General features: G+C 36.2%; 1 protein-coding gene across 4 annotated transcripts in view; it reads right to left on the minus strand.

Annotated features, from left to right (window-relative positions):
- LOC129367920 (disintegrin and metalloproteinase domain-containing protein 12-like) overlaps positions 1-18,116 on the minus strand; it is a 98,498-nt gene extending 80,382 nt beyond the window's left edge. For all 4 annotated transcript variants that reach the window (XM_055042608.1, XM_055042607.1, XM_055042606.1 and 1 more), the window contains exon 1: positions 17,655-18,116. In XM_055042608.1, coding sequence (XP_054898583.1) covers positions 17,655-17,754 — 100 coding nt within the window. In that variant the 5' untranslated portion in view covers positions 17,755-18,116. The remainder of the gene's footprint in view (positions 1-17,654) is intronic.
- Between the last annotated feature and the right edge of the window lie 1,817 nt (positions 18,117-19,933).

Genomic DNA, 19,933 nt, shown 5'->3' on the forward strand with positions numbered 1-19,933 from the left:
CATTGCTTGTGTCTTCCTTCGCATGACTCATTTGCCTAAATTGCTGAGTCTGCTCATAATCCAAAATTATTAACTCAAGTCAGGCACAAAGCTCCCCAGCTGAGCTTTGCTCTGCTTATCCTCAAGAGGAAACCACTGGAGTTCATCATGGAGCCATCCGACTGATAGCAAGGGGTGACTGGCTCAGCAGTCCTCACCCAGCTCCAGCCTGAGGATGAAAAGCAGGCTGCACCGTGAACGTTGGCGGCATCACGCACACAACAACTGGAGCTGTGCTCCAGCCTCATTAGTCCCTAAAAAAGCCGTGTGAGCGAGGCAGCCATGCTGGGGGGACATACAGGGAACATACAGTGAGCTATGGGAAAAGTACTAATGGATAAACAAATTGGAGATTGAAAATACATGGACAGTTTTGGAAGAAAGGTCAGGTCGGCATTGTGGCTGAGGTGATTTCTTATGCTGAAATGCAACGATCCCAAAAGGAAGACGATGCAGTGAATAACCAAGCACTCATCTCTCTCCCTCCCTCCAAGTAGAAGGCAATGGATGGAAACCCACTATATACATCAAGGATGACATTCAACCAGCATGTACTGTTTTAACCTTTTACTATATTCAACAAGCAAATACCCAGTTTGTTAATGCATTATGTGATGAAGTTCCATCATAAATGGAATCATTTTGGTGGAAATAGTCTTCAGGCTGATTTCTTTCCCACAGCCCCAGTGGAGACATTTGGGAAAGGCCGCATTTAAGCAAGTTTTGTTAGCTTGAATGTTATTTGAGCAAGTGTGAGTGTTGAGGGAGTGGTAAAAGTGGCACCAGGACCCGGGGCCTTATTTATACGTTCAATAAAGAAGAGTGTAAACAGATGTCTTAATAAAGATTCTGTTCATAATCACCTCTCTTTATGCTCCAATGTACAAAGAGAGCTTGTGTACTTTATATTGCTTCAATAAAGTGGTGCTAGGTATGATGACTGCACATCTGTATGTGGATAGAATGTGTGCATAGGGGAAAGAAATGTGACCCAGTTCTGACTATAAAGAAATAGATGGTGCTTTCCTAAGGCCAAATATATAAATGTAATATCTATTGTATTGTGTTATAAACAACTGGCTAATTAGAAATTATTACATTAAGTATCTACAATATAAAGCCTGGTTCACGCAACAAGATAATTAGGCAGATTTTGCACCCAATCTTTTGAAGGATGCCCCGATTATCACAATGCCTCTAAAGATAATGTTAGGAGACCTTCCTGCTGTAAGAAGGATCTGGTCCATTCAGGAGGATGTTGGAGCTGCTATGACTTCAAATCGGGGAAATTCAAAATGTTAAGAGTGTCTTGGACTGGAATTCCATCATGTGGGATGTTCCCCCATAGGACAAATGAAGCTTGTTGAATATGACTGGTAGCCAATCAGAAAGCACAAAGGTAAGTCCAAAATACAGATGACAAAACAACTGTCACGATGCACCAGAGTATTGTGTTTTCTGAGCTAAAAATAGTCCTCAAAGTATCACCATTGCTTCTTCCTCATCATTAAGTTTTTTTGTACAGCACATTTCATATGTGCAGTTCAAAGTACTTTACATCATAAAAACATCATACATTCACTACTTATGAAAAACGTAATAAATATTTCAATCTGTTAAAAGCCATCATCAACAGCATCGAGCAAGAACACATCAAATATGTTGATCAATGTTCGACTCACTGCTAATCAAAGGCAGCTCTAAAAAGGTGGGTGATGTTTGCTGATGCCAAAGTGCTTAAAGATACTTAAGCACTTTGTGTAGACAGTATGTTGGTTCACACATGAACTTTTTTCCATGACAGAATGATTAAGAGATCAGAATGAACTTACCAGGCATAAAAACATTCCTCTGAATTCTGAAGAAATGGAAGTCAAAACCACTTTCCATCAGTACAAGAAAGTGTGACTCCTCTGTGACTTCTCAAAAGAAATATATAAAGAAATGACTATTGCATGTCATTTTTATTATTATTATTATTATTATTATTGTTATTATTATTAAAGCCCCTAAATGAGTGATTCAAAGAACCAATGAGTTGTCAGTGACATGGAACCAGCAAATGACCTCCCTCATCTCTTTACAAGTCTCTTGACATTTCGTGTTACGAACCTTTTGCAAATTCAGCTCCGCTCTTTATCACCCAGTCTTGTCAACCAAAACAAATCAACAACTGCTCAGTGTTATTGAACCCCAGAGCATTCTTTCTTGCTTTCAACCATGACTCTCTCCTTGACAGGCAACCAAGTAATAATGTATTCATAGTAATCTTTTCTGTTGGAACACAAATGACCTGCTGTTCTTCTCATCTGTAAACTTGATGAGGCCTTGCCCCCCACTGACACACGGCACCTCCCAGGGATGGGACGCACACATCAATGAGGAGCACCCCAAACTATACTCACTCCTGGCCTGACGCACGCAAGGACATATTTCAAAGTCACTCTGACGGCAAATCAATAACAGATTTAAAATGAGAATTTACCTTTTACAGATGAAGGATACTATTTGACAAGCAAAATCCCCTTCAAGGCACAAAACTGAATTAAAAGACTGTCAGCACCCAACATTTCAACAAGTAACTAATAGACAAGTCTTAGTCGAGTCCTAGGTTTTTGGGGGTTTTTTTCTTGCAACTCGAGTGGAGGTTTCAAACTCAAGCTACCTTCTCCACTTTCAGTTCAAATGACAATGCAATTAAACATTTCTAATAAGAACAGATTAGGCTTGAACAAAAGATTTGTCAGAAAGTTAATACTGCATCATATGTGCAACTTGAAGCAATTTAGGAAGTCAGATGCATACAGACATACATGTGGAATAAATCAAGGTCGAAAGACAAATTAAATTTCCCTGACTTTAACATAAAGAAAGGTTTTCAAAAAAAAGCACATCAATAACTCTCCTAGGTTCCATATGGAAAAAATGAACTTTATAAAGCAGATCTGATAAAATGATCATTTTTTTCTGCATCAAAAGAATGTGTCTGCAGTCTTTAATCAGAGTGCTGACTGGTTTTGGGACGTGATCCAGTCCATCTTCTAAGCCAAAATTTGCTTTGGACATAACACATGCGGGGGGGAAAACTTTGCCATTGTTTATAGCTATTGTTCATATATTAATGTCAGATTGACGGGCATATCACGAACTCAATTTATCCCCAGTCACAGCAGGCAAATGATTCTAATTCAAACAGATAGATGATTGGGAACAGAATGATGAATTAAGCCATGAAAAGAACCATCAAGCAGACATTGCTTAGTAAATGACCTTGGAGAAAAAAACACAAAAGACTTTTGCCTTTTTAAATTTATATCCCATCTGTTTTTCAATTTCCCATTAGCCTGTAAACAATTGGTTTCTTTGATGAATTATTGAATTTTAATTGAGTAAAAATGCTAATAAAGCAATAATAACTCAAGAAAAGCCAGCAAACTCTTATGTTTATTATCCAATATCATATTTAATGCCATATTTAGAATAGAAACTATTAATATCAGGGCAAATGTAAAACTGTACCTGTTGATTGATGATTTTGATGGTGGCATTTGACAAAATGTTATCATTGCATGTTTCATAATTGGTGAATGTATGATGCTTATATGATGTAAAGCAACTTTGAACTGCCTTGTTACTGAAAATGTGTTTTCCAGATAAATTTGACTATATGGACTGGTTAGTTCTGGTTTACGTACAAAAACTCTGACACACATGGGAATCATTATCAAAGCTTCCTAAGAGTTGCATTATGAAGCACAGAAATGGTCCAAGAAACTACTCATGCTGTTACCGTGGCTTGTTAGCTTAATTCTTATATGGTAGCAGTATGCCCACAGCAATGAGAGATATAAGTGGTAGTATTTATAGGACGCCGATACTTTGGGTTCTTCTTTATGGTTGTAATTAAATCAGATACTGCTGTGCTCCCTCTACTGGTAAATATCTCTTTTGTGCCACTAAATACCACCATTATTTATTCTATAGGAAAGAAATGTTTGAGCAGGAAAATTCCCCTACACTCCACAGGAGATTAACCCCGTCTGAGAAACTGGTACCATTATGCTCCCGCCTGACATCATTACGCCATCCTCCCCCTTACGACTGCTGCTTACTGCCTGCCATGAGCCCTTTGTCCCTTACTGTATTGACGAAGGTCAGAGTCACAGTGTGAAAGCTCATTAAATGGTTTCCCGGATGGATTTCATTTACAGCTCATTGGAACTCTGTCATGGCAAACATATGCATGTTGCTCACTCGAAGTCCCTCAGTATGGGGTCACACAGCTCTAACTCTGCCACTGACAATATGCTTTTTGTTACGGCTGAAATGAGTCTGATAATTATTTTTAGCAATATATTGGGTAATTTTCAGAGGAAAAAAATGGATATATGCATACTATATGCATCCTGCATGCACTGACTGTAAAATTTGAAAAACTTCCAGACCCTAGTCAAAAAAAAATTGAAACAAGAAGATATTATGAAAACGTTGGTCAAATGCTTGCAGCAGGTTAATGCAGCAACATTCTCAGTCCATCTGATTTGCTCGTAAAGTGGCTTCCCAGTTTTGTCTGTCTAATCATTTTTCATCTAAGATATAGTGTCTTGTAAAAGTATCAAGATTTCCTTGAACACTTTCACATTTTGTCAAAACTCATTCATTTCAGTACTGTAAAAAAAATTACTTATTATTACTCTTACTATGATTTATATTATTTTAACAATATATATATTATTTCTTTTCTTTTTCTTGTAATATTTCTCTTTTCACCAACTTATTTTATTATTGATTTTTGTACAGCACTTTGGTCCAGTTTTAAACCTGTTTTTAAAGTGCTATATAAATAAATTTGACATTGACATGATTTGGGGAAGATCTTTGTCATTGACAAACACAGTAGTGAAAAACTGAAGGAGAAAGGAACTCCATAGTTAATGGTTTATATTTTAACAAAAAAGAAAGAAACATCCCAGACTGTATGTTTAGCGCTGTTCATACTGAAAGGTGAACATTCACCGCAGTCAGAAGTCCTTTGTGGCCTCTAGAAAGCTTTGCCACTTTTGCCTCCCTTTCAGATTTATTCACTCTGCCTGGCTTTTCTTGGTACTTCTATCAAGGCCAGATGTGACTAGGAGTTTCCTTGTTGAGAGACTGCATCTGCAGCTTCCTCGTCTCTGCTGTCTTGGTTGGCTGTCAGTTGTGACATACTCTTTCAATTTTTAGATGATAAATTGAACAGGTCTCTGTGAGACGTTTCAAACTTTTGATAACAAATAAACTAACCCTGCTCTACACCTCTATGCGCATCTTCACCAAATGTCTTCCAGTTGTTCTAGCAGAAAAAGGGAATTTTAAAGCCTTTTCAATAATAATAAATAAATAGCAATGCAAGCCACACTTTTCAGATATTATTTCTAAAACAATATCGAAAAACGTGCGTGATTGTGCTTCAACTCAACATAAAAATCAGTACTTTGATTTGGGTACATAAAATACACAGGTTTGTGTCTGGAACTTAAAATATATTTTTTTAAAAACCCATGTAAACAGAAAATAAACAACTCGTGGTGTGAATACTTTTACATGGAGCTGTCTCAGGGACACATGGCTCAAAATGAACTGGGACATTGTTGCTTCACCTCTATTTCGTAGTTCATAGGATTGCATACCTGAAAACAGGGAACGGCGACAACTTTCTTTCTGAACTGCTTGTTTATGTGCAGGAATTGAGTCCTGTACAGACGGTGCTGAAATACGTTTTCGTTTGACCCTCAGCTTGACATCTGCATGTCAGATAGAAGATTAAAAGTCTTTCACTGCTACTGCAATTCACCTCAAGGACAAACGAATGATCGGCAGCTGCCAAACACAGGTGAAGTTAAGTCAAATCATTTTATGAAGGAGTGAAAATATTGGAGCTTACCACAGGGTTACCAGAATAGAAATGAAAATGTTTTTTTTTTCGATTCAGGCTTGAAAAATACTCCAAAATGCCTTTAATCTATTTCAGTTTACAATGTACACCCTCAGCTTTAGTTATGCATACAATACCTCGAAAAGAAACACATTTTGTTGGTTTGACATCACCTCACAAATGGGACTCTATATGAAAATGCAAGCTTTCAATTTAAAAAAATTTTATACAAGAAGAAAAGCTCCATTCTCCCCCCCCCTCCATACCCCCCAACTGTGTTAACAACTAATCCAAACTTTTATAACAAGGATGAATTGGCCAAGGTTGGAGTTAAAACTTTCTGAGCTATTGATGTTCTGCTAGCTTCGCTTCATTTAAAAATACATCACAGGGTTCGCCCTTGAAAAAAACAAAAAAGAAACCTTTGGCAGACACAGACAAAGCAACTGACAGCCATGGACCTTCGTTGGGCCCAATTTGTTAGAGGTTCATGCAGGTGGGAGGTGTCCTGTCTTGTTCCTGTTAACATGCTTGCCCATTAGGCAATAGACAGGGCTTGTTCTTCGTCTTGGGGAAACGAGAAATTAAAATCTGTGCAAAGCCGAATGCAAAGCAAGAAGATTATGTTCCCTGAAGCTGTGAAATTAAGTCATGAGTTTTCAAACTTCAGCCCCTTTGGAGCCCTACATGTGCTTCATGGTTATAAAAGAGATGAGAAAAATCTGTTCTTTCAGAAACCTTTACACACGCAGATTTGTGATAGCTTTGTTAGGGTTCCGAAAATATTTTGATTCAAGTATTCTTTTAAATTTGCCAACATGAGCCTTATGAGAGTAATACTACCCACCTTAATACCAGAACCGTATAAATGCCAAGTGAAATTTTTTGAATATTTATTGCTGCACAATTTTTAAAAATGTATCTACTTCTTCAGTGTTGCTGTGTTTTTGAATTTGGTTGTATTGCCCTTTCATATGATGACAAAGTTATTCATCTATCTATCTATCTATCTATCTATCTATCTATCTATCTATCTATCTATCTATCTATCTATCTATCTATCTATCTATCTATCTATCTATCTATCTATCTATCTATCTATCTATCTATCTATCTATCTATCTATCTATCTATCTATCTATCTATCTATCTATCTATCTATCTATCTATCTATCTATCTATCTATCTATCTATCTATCTATCTATCTATCTATCTATCTATCTATCTATCTATCTATCTATCTATCTATCTATCTATCTATCTATCTATCTATCTATCTATCTATCTATCTATCTATCTATCTATCTATCTATCTATCTATCTATCTATCTATCTATCTATCTATCTATCTATCTATCTATCTATCTATCTATCTATCTATCTATCTATCTATCTATCTATCTATCTATCTATCTATCTATCTATCTATCTATCTATCTATCTATCTATCTATCTATCTATCTATCTATCTATCTATCTATCTATCTATCTATCTATCTATCTATCTATCTATCTATCTATCTATCTATCTATCTATCTATCTATCTATCTATCTATCTATCTATCTATCTATCTATCTATCTATCTATCTATCTATCTATCTATCTATCTATCTATCTATCTATCTATCTATCTATCTATCTATCTATCTATCTATCTATCTATCTATCTATCTATCTATCTCTATCTATCTATCTATCTATCTATCTATCTATCTATCTATCTATCTATCTATCTATCTATCTATCTATCTATCTATCTATCTATCTATCTATCTATCTATCTATCTATCTATCTATCTATCTATCTATCTATCTATCTATCTATCTATCTATCTATCTATCTATCTATCTATCTATCTATCTATCTATCTATCTATCTATCTATCTATCTATCTATCTATCTATCTATCTATCTATCTATCTATCTATCTATATCTATCTATCTATCTATCTATCTATCTATCTATCTATCTATCTATCTATCTATCTATCTATCTATCTATCTATCTATCTATCTATCTATCTATCTATCTATCTATCTATCTATCTATCTATCTATCTATCTATCTATCTATCTATCTATCTATCTATCTATCTATCTATCTATCTATCTATCTATCTATCTATCTATCTATCTATCTATCTATCTATCTATCTATCTATCTATCTATCTATCTATCTATCTATCTATCTATCTATCTATCTATCTATCTATCTATCTATCTATCTATCTATCTATCTATCTATCTATCTATCTATCTATCTATCTATCTATCTATCTATCTATCTATCTATCTATCTATCTATCTATCTATCTATCTATCTATCTATCTATCTATCTATCTATCTATCTATCTATCTATCTATCTATCTATCTATCTATCTATCTATCTATCTATCTATCTATCTATCTATCTATCTATCTATCTATCTATCTATCTATCTATCTATCTATCTATCTATCTATCTATCTATCTATCTATCTATCTATCTATCTATCTATCTATCTATCTATCTATCTATCTATCTATCTATCTATCTATCTATCTATCTATCTATCTATCTATCTATCTATCTATCTATCTATCTATCTATCTATCTATCTATCTATCTATCTATCTATCTATCTATCTATCTATCTATCTATCTATCTATCTATCTATCTATCTATCTATCTATCTATCTATCTATCTATCTATCTATCTATATCTATATCTATCTATCTATCTATCTATCAGGAACAAAGTTTATAAATTTACATTTGTATGACAGCCATAGAATGCTTGAAAGTTGCAGATACCTACTTGAATCTGATTAACTATATATTTCCACTTTTGGGGATTAACTTTAAACCTATGTAAAATTAAGCTGTTGAAAGAGTAAGATTTTGACTCGTTTTAATCTTTCCATAGAAGCTCACTTACTCAAAGTTGTCTGTTTCTTTAAGGCACACAGATTGAGATAAAAGCAGGACTGAATTATTTTACTGCAAGTTCTGAATTTTGCTCCCAATAACATTATATCTTACACAATGTGTAAGCTTTAATCCTCCTGCATTGCTGTCCTGCATATTTAAAAGTGCGGCATACAGTTTGATCATCAGCTGGGTTAGGCTGCCACAATTAGTTTTCAAGCACATATGTAACACTGCAAAATCAACATATACAAATTCTACAGCAATCACTCAGTCCACTAATCGTGTCTCATGAGACGCATCACAGTTGATCCACACTCTGATGAAGAATTGCTTATTGAACAAATCTGACCTACTTTATGAATATACTAAAGTAAAAATTACTTGTCAACTTGGAGATACTTTTTAACTAGGTGTAGGGTACTAACCCAGTTAGTACTTACTTCCAGATCATGAAGCACAGACAAAAATGAACAAGACAGCAACATGATGGCTAAAGTAATGTAGCTGGTCTTGCTGACATAGAACACTATGAATTTTACACAAGTCACTCCAATAAAAATTCACAAAAGGACAGCAAAGGCAGCACAAACGTTAGATGCAAGACGTGATGCAACAAGAATGTGTTTCACTTCACTTTTAGAAATAATAATATATGTGGCAAGATAGGAACACAATGCACCATTTCTATACATTCTCTATATTTTCAGGGTTACATCAGATTCATTCCCTCTCTGCAAAGTCAAAGAATGCACCAACACACACTCTCACTGAAAGGTAATTGATTTTGGAAGGTTAATCCAAAGTGCATACATTTATACAATTGAAGAAAGTCAGAGTACCCAGAGAGAATCCAAAGATACAAATGGATGCAATTCAAACAATACACAAATACACACGAGTTGGGATTCAAATCCTGGATCTCTATGATGAACTAGTGCAAATGTCTTTAACTGAAGCTTAAAATATTGTGCCGACAAAAAATAATTGGGTGAAATTGTATGTGCACAATAAAAAATACCAGGTTGAGCCGTTTCCATAGAACCCTGGTTTGCAGTATGTTTCCTTCAGCTGTTATGACTTTAACAGGGGAGCATGCTGCATGAGAATAAGGTAGCGTAATTACAGCCAGGAGTCAAAGCCTCTTTTTTTAAAAGGTTTTAGTATCCATGAGTGAAATATGACGCAATTGATTAAATTCATATTGCTCAAAGCAGCTCACATGAAAACTGTTGTCTTATAATCTGAAGACGATATTATGTTATCATATCTGCCCATAGCGGACACCTCAGAGCTTGCGCAACTATGGTTTGTTTAGTTATGCGTCAAAGTTGGCAGCTCTGTTCAAAGTAGAGCTGGAAAAGCAAAACTAATATCTGGTTCAGTGTGTGAAAATGTCTGCTGTGGAAAGTTAAGGGTGTGTTATTCATTTTTTGATTTCCCAGAGTGAGAGTCCTCTTACAGTTTTATTATCTAACAAAACAAAATGTTATTTTGCGCAATCACAGTGTTATGTTAGAAGAAAAATCTCTCCTGGAATATGACTGAGAAAACATATATATATATATATATATATATATATATATATATATATATATATGAACAACCAAAAAGTTCAACATTTGATGCTTTTAGGGAGTTCTGTTGTTGGCGGCATTTCAGGAATTTCAAATAATGATTTTCTTTGTTAAGGGAATAACACTGTCTAAACCTAAAAATATAATTTCTCAACAGTGATACATAACCATTATTAACCACTTTTTTTGGATCACAGACATACCTGTAAAAATTTAACAATAACAAAACACTGCTATCATAATATCACAATTCTCCATCTCACATTTGCCAAGAAACATCCTGGTGAATTTTAGGAAAATATTCTCTAGAACGACTAAAAAAAACTGAAGCTTTTGGAAAGTTTGTGTCATAGTACGTCTGGTATAAAAATAACACAGTTTCTCTAAAGGAATATCACATCTACATTTGTACACAGGGTGGCACTTCTCTGCTGACAGGGATAATGTTGGTCCAAAGGAGATTATGGCTGGGTATTTTTCAAGAATTGGGCTCAGACCCTTAGTTCAAGTTAAAGGAATAACATCATATTAAACCTGTAAATGAGATGTCACTGAAATTCATGTGAAAGACTAGCGAATGCTTTTAGTAACATGGTGTATCTCAAGAGTAAAAACAAAGAGAACGACTTTTTTAGAGTTCATTTCTGAACCTTGTTTCTACAGCTTTCATTAGACTTCATGAGGTTGAACAATGGCGAAAAAAACACAAGCTGCACTTTTATGAGAGCTCATTAACAAGTTGCGCTTTAGTCATCTGCAGTATAGTCTCCTTTTAAGTTTTAGGCTGTTAAACAAATGGTGACTCAGTCAATTGCCACCTGCAGGCAAAGCATAGGTATTACAATATTGTTGGTTCAAGTCTAATTGCACATTAGGAGCTAATCATTTTATTTTCCACAAAAACTGTCCAAATGTCCCCTTACTCTTGAAAATCTTAAATTTCTTATTGTCATGTCAGCTGGTTGTATCCTTGCACGCCTAGTTTTCACAGTGAAATACTTTTTATGAAGTATTTCACTGTGAATACTTCATTAAGCCATCTTCATATGAGAAAAAGTGTCTTGAATTACCAAAATGAGATGAATAAGAAGGCTTATTTAAGAGAAGCACCTGAAGCTAAACTGTGAAAATCCGATGATCAAGTTCAACATGAGCCACAGGCTTCAAATGATGGTTCAAACTTTAACAGAGGAGTCAAAAGCATTCAGACAAGATTTTGAAAAACCAGTAGAACACATATAGAGTTAGACCACATCATAACAGCACTGCAATTAAATGTTCTCATATATCCGATTTAAAAAGAATCTGCTTGATCAGTCTGTCTTGATGCACTAACACTTCTTGACCAATTGTTCTTCGCCAACCTCAAAGTATTTAATATCCTGACTAAGTCATCTGGAACATATAAGTCCATTCATACTGAAAAGATATTAAAAGGCTTTGACTTGGGATGACTCACATCACAGTGATAATGTCTCTTTAGGGAAGGACAGTTTTGACTACAAAAATGCTCCACAAAAGCCCAAAAATATATCCGTAGCTAAACTTCCATTTGTCTGCAGGTCGACTCCCAAGCTGCACACAGCGCTCAGGGCAGAGACAGACATACAACAGGCCTTGCTGACATTGATTGTGTCAACCATAGGAGGGAATCATTCACAAGTGATATCAGGCCAGGAAATAAACATGACAGTCCGGGAAGAAGAAAAAGAAAGACGACAGGGAAGCTTGAAGAGCGCTCCCATGAAATATGTATGCAAACATGACATTTCATGGCGATGAACGGCTCCATCTTTCCTCTGTAGCTTCAGTGAATGAAGGGCAGAGTGTGGAGACAAAGTATTTGTGCACAAGGACAAAGTGAGTCTGCAACTGTTCATTACCTTTTAGATCATATTTTCAAGAATAGCCAGGAAAAGAAATACTTCAAATTCAAGTTTTCTACTTTTAGTGATATTCCATATAAAGTTTTAGTATCATTTGAAGATACCATACCATACCAACTTTACGTATGAAGCACTTTATACACCGACAGGACCAAAGTGCCAAACACAATCATAAAACACAATGCAAATGAAGATGGACAATTTACAAACCGTTCACCATTTTCCATGAGACAAACTTCTGTTGGAGCTCTGTGGCTTAATACAAAAGACCAAAAATATATTTCTCATTAATCTGCAGAACAATTAGTTAATATAGTATTTGTGTAATTTAATCTAGCTGTTATGTTAACACCTCAGTAAATTCTAAGAGAACACAAATGAACAAAGAGACATCAGGGAATCCAGTCTTGAGCACATATTTTCAGGCCTTGACTCTGTCCCAGATGTGCTGTAGAGTGAATATTCTCCCCCTCAGTCAAAAATCAGAGCTGTTTTTAAGCAGCAGCCTAAAGTAAAAATCCCTTGGATGCATTTAAATGCAACAAATAAAGTTTTATACTTCAAAGATTTGTGTGCTGCCTCCTGTGCCCCTACATGCTGAAGATAAGAAAATTGAGGTGAATGAGAAAACAAGTGGGGGAAATATTTTCCAGTGCAAATATATGGAGGTAAAACAAGTAGAAGGGAAGAACGGTAAGTCTTCCACCTCCACCTACTCGCCCTAATGCTAAGTCAGTTAACAGGCAGCTAGATGTATGCATCCCTCAGAGTTGTCAGGTTTGTTTTTAAATTCGTCAGATTAGGGCCTCCTTATATAATTTAGCATAAGCTAAATAAAACTAATGTTTTTCTTTAGCAGAGAGAGGGAAGGTTGCCAATTCAGGTGATGGAAAAACGGATGGAGATGAATACATTTTGCAATCCTAGGGAACAAAATACATGCTTGTGGTTGCAAACCACTTGAGATTTGAACAGAGATTCACCTTCCTGCAGGAAAATGGCCTTAAACATACAGAGTTAGAGTGAATGGTTTAAATCAAAGCATTTTCTTGTTTTGAAATGGACCAAAGCCCAGACCTAAATCAAATTGAAATTCTGTGGCAAGACTTGAAAACTGATGTCCAAACATGTTCTTTGTCCAATCTTGCTGAGCTTCAGCTTTTACAAAAAAAAAAACACATCTCTAGACGTGCAAAGCTGGTAAAGACTAAATGACTTTCAGCTCTACAATGCATCGTCTCAAGGAATCTGAAGATGCATGCAAGGCGTAATTACGATAATCTAATTTGAAAAGGAAATTGAAAGCCTATTACACTTCAGTGTTTTTCAGACATGGTACTGCCTTTAATCCTACTCTATTGTCATTTTTCTAAGAATCAATTGAAAAACATGCTGTCCCAGAACAAAACAAAAAACGACACATTTAATGAACAACAGATCAAGGCAAATGGGAGGAGCTTCCCAACTTCATGCTTAATTTATATTTCCATTTCTGGCCATGACATCATTCCACACATAAAGTAAAACGGATTTGTTGCCATTTTTTGTTGTTTTCTGCATGCAACACAATTAACATTCATAAAACAGGTCAAAATCCGAATGCATGTGCACGCAAATACATGTATATCTTAATGTAATGGTGGAAAGAATGTTGTGTCCAAAAATATCACAAAAACAAAAGTTCTTGTTTAAAGCTGTATTGTATAGTTAGATTTTGTTTTTTTTGCTTTTTATCAGAACTGTTGCTGCTCCACATTGTTTTCTCCTACTACTTTTTGCATACAGGCAGTGTTTCACTATTGCAATGTCTGCTCTTTACAATGGAAATTGAGCACAGTGAGCTAAGGGTCCACACCCTTCATTAACCAAAGACTAATTTCTAATTTCCAACTAATGTTTCTTCATAGTACTGTGACTGCGATCTTCAACAAAGGATTTGTGAAGAACAAAAAAAACAACAAAATATTACGAAACAAGTTTAAGAAGAGTCTGAAGCTTTGCAGAATGTGGGCAACCTGAGAAAACTTCCTCAGTTCTTTTTTCTTCCTTTGTTGAAAGATAAAAAGGTTACGCGTTTTAAGAAGAGTCACTTCACAGCACTTCCTCTCATCATATATCTCAATCAGCACAGATGACCGTGACGCATGTATATCTCCATACATCCTGCCAGCACAGATCACCGCTGCCTTTTTCAGTCGCAGGCACAAACACGGTGGCTATAATGCCTTCTCGCCGTGTCTGCGGCCCGATGGGAGAGACACATCAAGGCAAACGTCTGACAAGGAAGAACTGATGATGAATAAATGAACATCTTGCACTTGCTTCATCTCTGGTTCAACACTATTGCCCTTGCTGGTAATTAATTCCCAGGATTCCACAGTGAGCATCGTGACTGCCAGAGTTTTTTTGGGGTTTTTTTTCCTTTGTTTTTTTCTTTTTTCAGCAGGCAACAAAAAGTCAAAGTAGCTCCTTGTATGAGAGTCACCGCCTTCCCTAAGTACTGTGGTGTTTTTTTCTGAATCTCAGCCTTCAGTGAGCAGAGCACTTGTCATGAGCCCCAGATGAAAGAGTTGGCATCATAAATCTCGGAAAATACACAAGCGGCTTCTTAAATGTTTCTTTAAATTTCTCAAGCTGTTTTCTCTCTCCATTTACAGCTGAGATGTCATTTTGACTGAGACGATTATGTGCAGGTTTCCTATTAAACTCAAATGAGCAAGAAGAGTACAGTGCAGTGCTGGAACTCAGCCATAATGGAATAACTTAAGTGGGAGGTTTTAAAAAATTAAGATTCCAAAAACCTCAAATATATATTTTTTTGCAATACAATTCTTATGGCTTAAAGTCTCTTTACTCAGATGCCCGAGAAAGTAGGGCTGTAAAATATGACATAGTTACTTTACAGCTTAACAACACAATGACAATTGTGATTAGTCCAGAATTTTCTCATTCTTATCACAACGTCCTGACATTCTCCAAGATCACAGTAGTCACCAGAATCTGCACCAGTGGTGACATAGTAAATAGTTAAAGTCCATCCAGGTGTCCAAGCAAGTGACACCCAGATGGACTTAATGCATAACATCTAAAATGTCTACACACTCAACATATAATAATATGTTGAGTCCATATCATTGCAGGAGGGTTAGGGTTACAACTAAGCTAGTATGAGCTTAGCTGTGACATAGCTCATACTCATATTGCGATGACAATCGTGATTCAAAATTCACAAAAAATTACCAAGTGCAGAGCAGAAGACCAGGTTTCCTCGAAGAGCAGGAAGGGAAAACCAAACAGGAGGGACTGAAAAAAAACCAACAGGTCGACCAAAGACTCAGCAGGATCTGCTAAAGACTGAATGAACTGGGAGGATTATGTTTTCAAGGGGGGTGATTACTGGGACAATAACATACAACTTTGATTAAGTGAAAGTGGAGCAGCTGTAAGGGAGTATGAACAGAGCAGTGACTGCACAAGATGCCAGAATAAATCAATTCTATATTCTTTAAATTTCTCTCTGGGGAATTTAAAAAGTTTAACAAAAATTCAAAAGTTCGGAACAGAACCAGATTTTCCCGATTGCACTTTTTCTCATCCACTCTGTGATATTTAGGATGTTGTTACAATTATCTATCCCAGACATGGGAAATGTATGTGCAGGGCCGGCCCAAGGCAAAAGCAAACTAAGCAGCTGCTTAGGGCCTCAAGGCCACTAAGGGGCCCCCCTCAGAGAAACAGATTTTTTTTTTTTTTTTGTTTTATAGAAATAATCTCTGTGTCAATGTAATGTTAAAAATACACAATTTCACTATGAAGTCATTTGTTTTCACAATAATATATATTGGATAATGTATGTAGAAATTATTTTATTGGTAAGAAGAAAAAAAATGCTCTTGAGGGCCCCTGGTGGTTGCAGTAGGTACCACACACTTTGAATATTGTTAACTGCAAACATGTAAACCTGACCCGGTGGGCCGGTCTGTCAGTCACACCACTCACTGTAGAGCAGAAGAGGAGAGAGACTGATTTTTAAATCTTTGCTGATATAAATAAGATAAGGGGATAAGATCAGCTTTACATGTCAGTATCAGACGATCAAGATCATCCAAAATTAAGGAAATCGGTACCCAGAAATCAACTGGTCAATAAATCAGTTGGACAATAAATGTATCCAATATTATGCATGTATATAGCACTGCCAGAGATGCAATAAGTTTGTACCAGGCGTGTGAATGATATAATGACCAGACTGCTGATTGCAGAACCTAAGGGCCCCAAAACCAAATTTAGCTTAGGGCCCAGGGAAGCTTGGGCCGGCCCTGTGTCAGTGGCAAATACGTATTTCAATACATTTGTATATCGACATTTTATATATCTAAATATATATTTCAAAACATGTACACAGCGTGATATATCCATCCATCATCTCTATCCGCCTGTCCTTGCAGGGCCATAAGGATGGGTGTTTCCCATCTCCAGTAGCCATTGGGCGAGAGGTGGGACACATCCTGGACAGAGTGTCACAAGCCAGGGTGACATAAGTGTTCATTTCTGTTCCATTTAATTTTTATGGATTACAGGTCCAAATTTCAGTTTACTAGAATATTGCAACAGTTCTGTGAAATATAATTTTTAATATAGAAATGTTATATTATGACTATGTTTGTGTACACAATCAATTACATGTTGGCCGATGTTAAGCAAACACACTATATGCGGAGGAAGTGCTACAAAAAAATCATTTCTTGAGAAAGCAGTATCAAGTTGAGTGGCTGGAAATGTGCAGCACAAAAGGAAGTAGAGGTAGCCTATACTACGGCTTTGAGAGGATTCAAGAGTTTGGAGGAGACTCACAAAGCATGACGTGCAGCTGGAGTCAAGAGTTTCAAGAGTCATCACACAGGATAGATCCAACATATGGTACAATCATCATCCAGAGTAAAGAATGGATATATTTGAGTCTTGGTTTTTAAACTGAGTTATGTAAATAACTTGATTGTCTTTGCAACTAGCACTGATCATGAAACATGAACTTATAGGTTGCTTAAAAGATGTGGTGGCTTCAATCCAGCTGCAAATGAAGGAATTAGATCAATTATGGCAATTTATGCATCAACCACAGAATACCATTATCTGATTTGACTCAACTTCAGATAACATGCTGTATAAATACGCATTTAAAGACTGGGGGGAAAAGTGAGCTTTTTCAATCACAGAAAAATCTCAAAAGGAATATATTTCAAAGGAAAACCAAGCTAAATAAATGAATGAATGGAATACAAGCACAAAGCAAGTATCTTCATGTTTCCCAAAGCTCTTACCTTCTGCAGAGTGAACCTTGTCACACATCAACCAGCAGACAGTCAAAGTCTGAAGTGCTGTCAGAATAAACTTCAGGCGCCTCTTGCTCTGGATGGTCATGATGCTGAAGCGTCTCTACTGCAGCTCAACCATCATACAGCCACAAGTCCGGCAACAGCTGATGTTCAAGAGCCGGCCCACCCTCCCCGAAATAAAAAGAACGGGACTTCCTGAAATATGATAAGTGCGCTTGCAAGCGGCGCGTCAGGAAGCCCCGATAACAGCTGGTTCAACTCGGCGCGCCTTTGCTCATTCAACGAGATCATCCAGAGGAAGAGAATCCTCCTGGCGACAATGAAAAGAAAATGGTGGGGGGGATTGAAATGTTGGAAAAACAGGGCAACATTAACAGAGACACAAGCCGCTTCGGTCTTAATCGCCCACTGGAATAATATTTAATTCCCAAGCAGTTACTGAGGAGAAGTGTTGCCTCATGAGTAGAGACCATGTGCTTCTCTGAAGAAACTCTCCTTGGTCCTAAAACCAGCTGTCTGAGCCAGCTGCCTCAAGTTAGACACAAGAAAGGCGCAACATCCGGTTAGAATTTTCAAAGTAAAGGACGGCCCTTTTCTTCAAAGCTATTTTTTGACGAATTAATCTACAATGATCTAATGGAGCTAGATAAGATATCGTTTGTTTTAAATTGAGTGGTTCGTTCCTAACTGAGTCCAGAAATAACACCATGAAATAATTTTATCAAATTATTTTTTCAAAAAATAAAACAAATAAAGTGTATAAAATAAGATTTATTTAGAAATGTCAATCTTGACCTGCGTTGCCAAAATGGCCCCAAGAGCTCGCACAAAATAAATATCCTAAAAACAACATATTAGACATAAAATCTACTTTGGATGAGAATAATTTTAAAATTACACTTGTATTTTCAGAATTGTGCATTTAATAAACAAATGTTACTTATCTACAGCTGGGAAATAAATTTCCATTTAACAATGATGCAAAAATAATAAGAAAAAAACTTGTATGTTTCAGCTAATAAGCAAAGAAATGTATTAAAGTGAGAATACCTTAGGTGGTTTATGAATTGTTGACCTGTACAAGTATTCGTTTACATATGGCAACAATCTTCTCCATTTTTGATGTGTCCAGACAAAGGTGCAATGTAGTGGGAAGGAAGAATTTTCTTCCAGGATAAACATCTATTCCTGACTGAAAACTCCAAGAATCTTGTGGGAAAAGGTTTTATGGTGTGATGAAAACAAACTTGAACCATCGACCACTTTTCAAAATAGTTTGTTTCACACAATAACTACTTATCACGTTTCCAAAAGAACTCCGCACCTGCAGTGACATTGGGTGGTGGAAGCATTGTGGGTCTAGAATTACTTTTCTTCAGATGAAACTAGAAATTGTTTCAAGGAGGGAAAAACCCAGAGCAGCTCCAAATGCCATATGAATGCCAGTTTCAACCCAACCCTTCAAGTGCTGACAAGACAGCAGATGATGGTTTTATTTTGCTGTGTGTTCAAACAACAAAAATCCAAGCAACAAAAGAACGGCTTCACTAGAGGAAAATTTTGAAATGGCTGAGCTGAGTCCAGTTAAATTTGACAGAAAGCATTTGGGATGATGTAAAGAAGTGCTGTGGGAGATGTCCTCATAATCTGACAGATTTAAAGAACTGCAAGTCAGAGTAAGCAAACTGAGCCAGTTCATAATGTCCTCACACAGACTCCAAGGGAGAGTAAATGTTGAAATTGAATCAAAATTGGATTGCTGTAGGCTTTATTTGCTTTATATTGCTTTATTGAAGATCTGCTGTTGTTGTATCAACCTTCCAGACCTCTCTTCTGGTTCTGGTCTGCTCTGAATCCCCAGAACCAGAACCAAGAGAGGAGAAGCAGCTTTCAGCATCTATGCACCAAAAATTTGGAACAAACTTCCAGAAAACTGTAAAACGGCAGAACCCCTGACTTCCTTTAAATCTCAACTAAAAACACACCTGTTTAGAATTGTATTTTGAAACATAATACGTAACAATGTATTGTTTATTCTATGTTGCATGACTTTGTGTTTTTGTGTTTATGATGTAAAGCACTTTGAAATGCCTTGCTGTTGAAATGGGCTATACAAATAAAATTTTATTTGATTTTTTGATTTTGATTTATATTCTATTTTTGTAGAGTGTTTTTTTTTTACCAGTGGAATTGATAAGTGTAAAAGTCATAAATGTTCCAAAGTGATGTATTTTGGTCTCATTTTTACGTCACAATTCTAGCAT

Source organism: Poeciliopsis prolifica, unplaced genomic scaffold (genome assembly GCF_027474105.1).
Source record: "Poeciliopsis prolifica strain line A6 unplaced genomic scaffold, Auburn_PproV2 SCAFFOLD018, whole genome shotgun sequence".
In the NCBI taxonomy this organism is placed as follows: domain Eukaryota; kingdom Metazoa; phylum Chordata; class Actinopteri; order Cyprinodontiformes; family Poeciliidae; genus Poeciliopsis; species Poeciliopsis prolifica.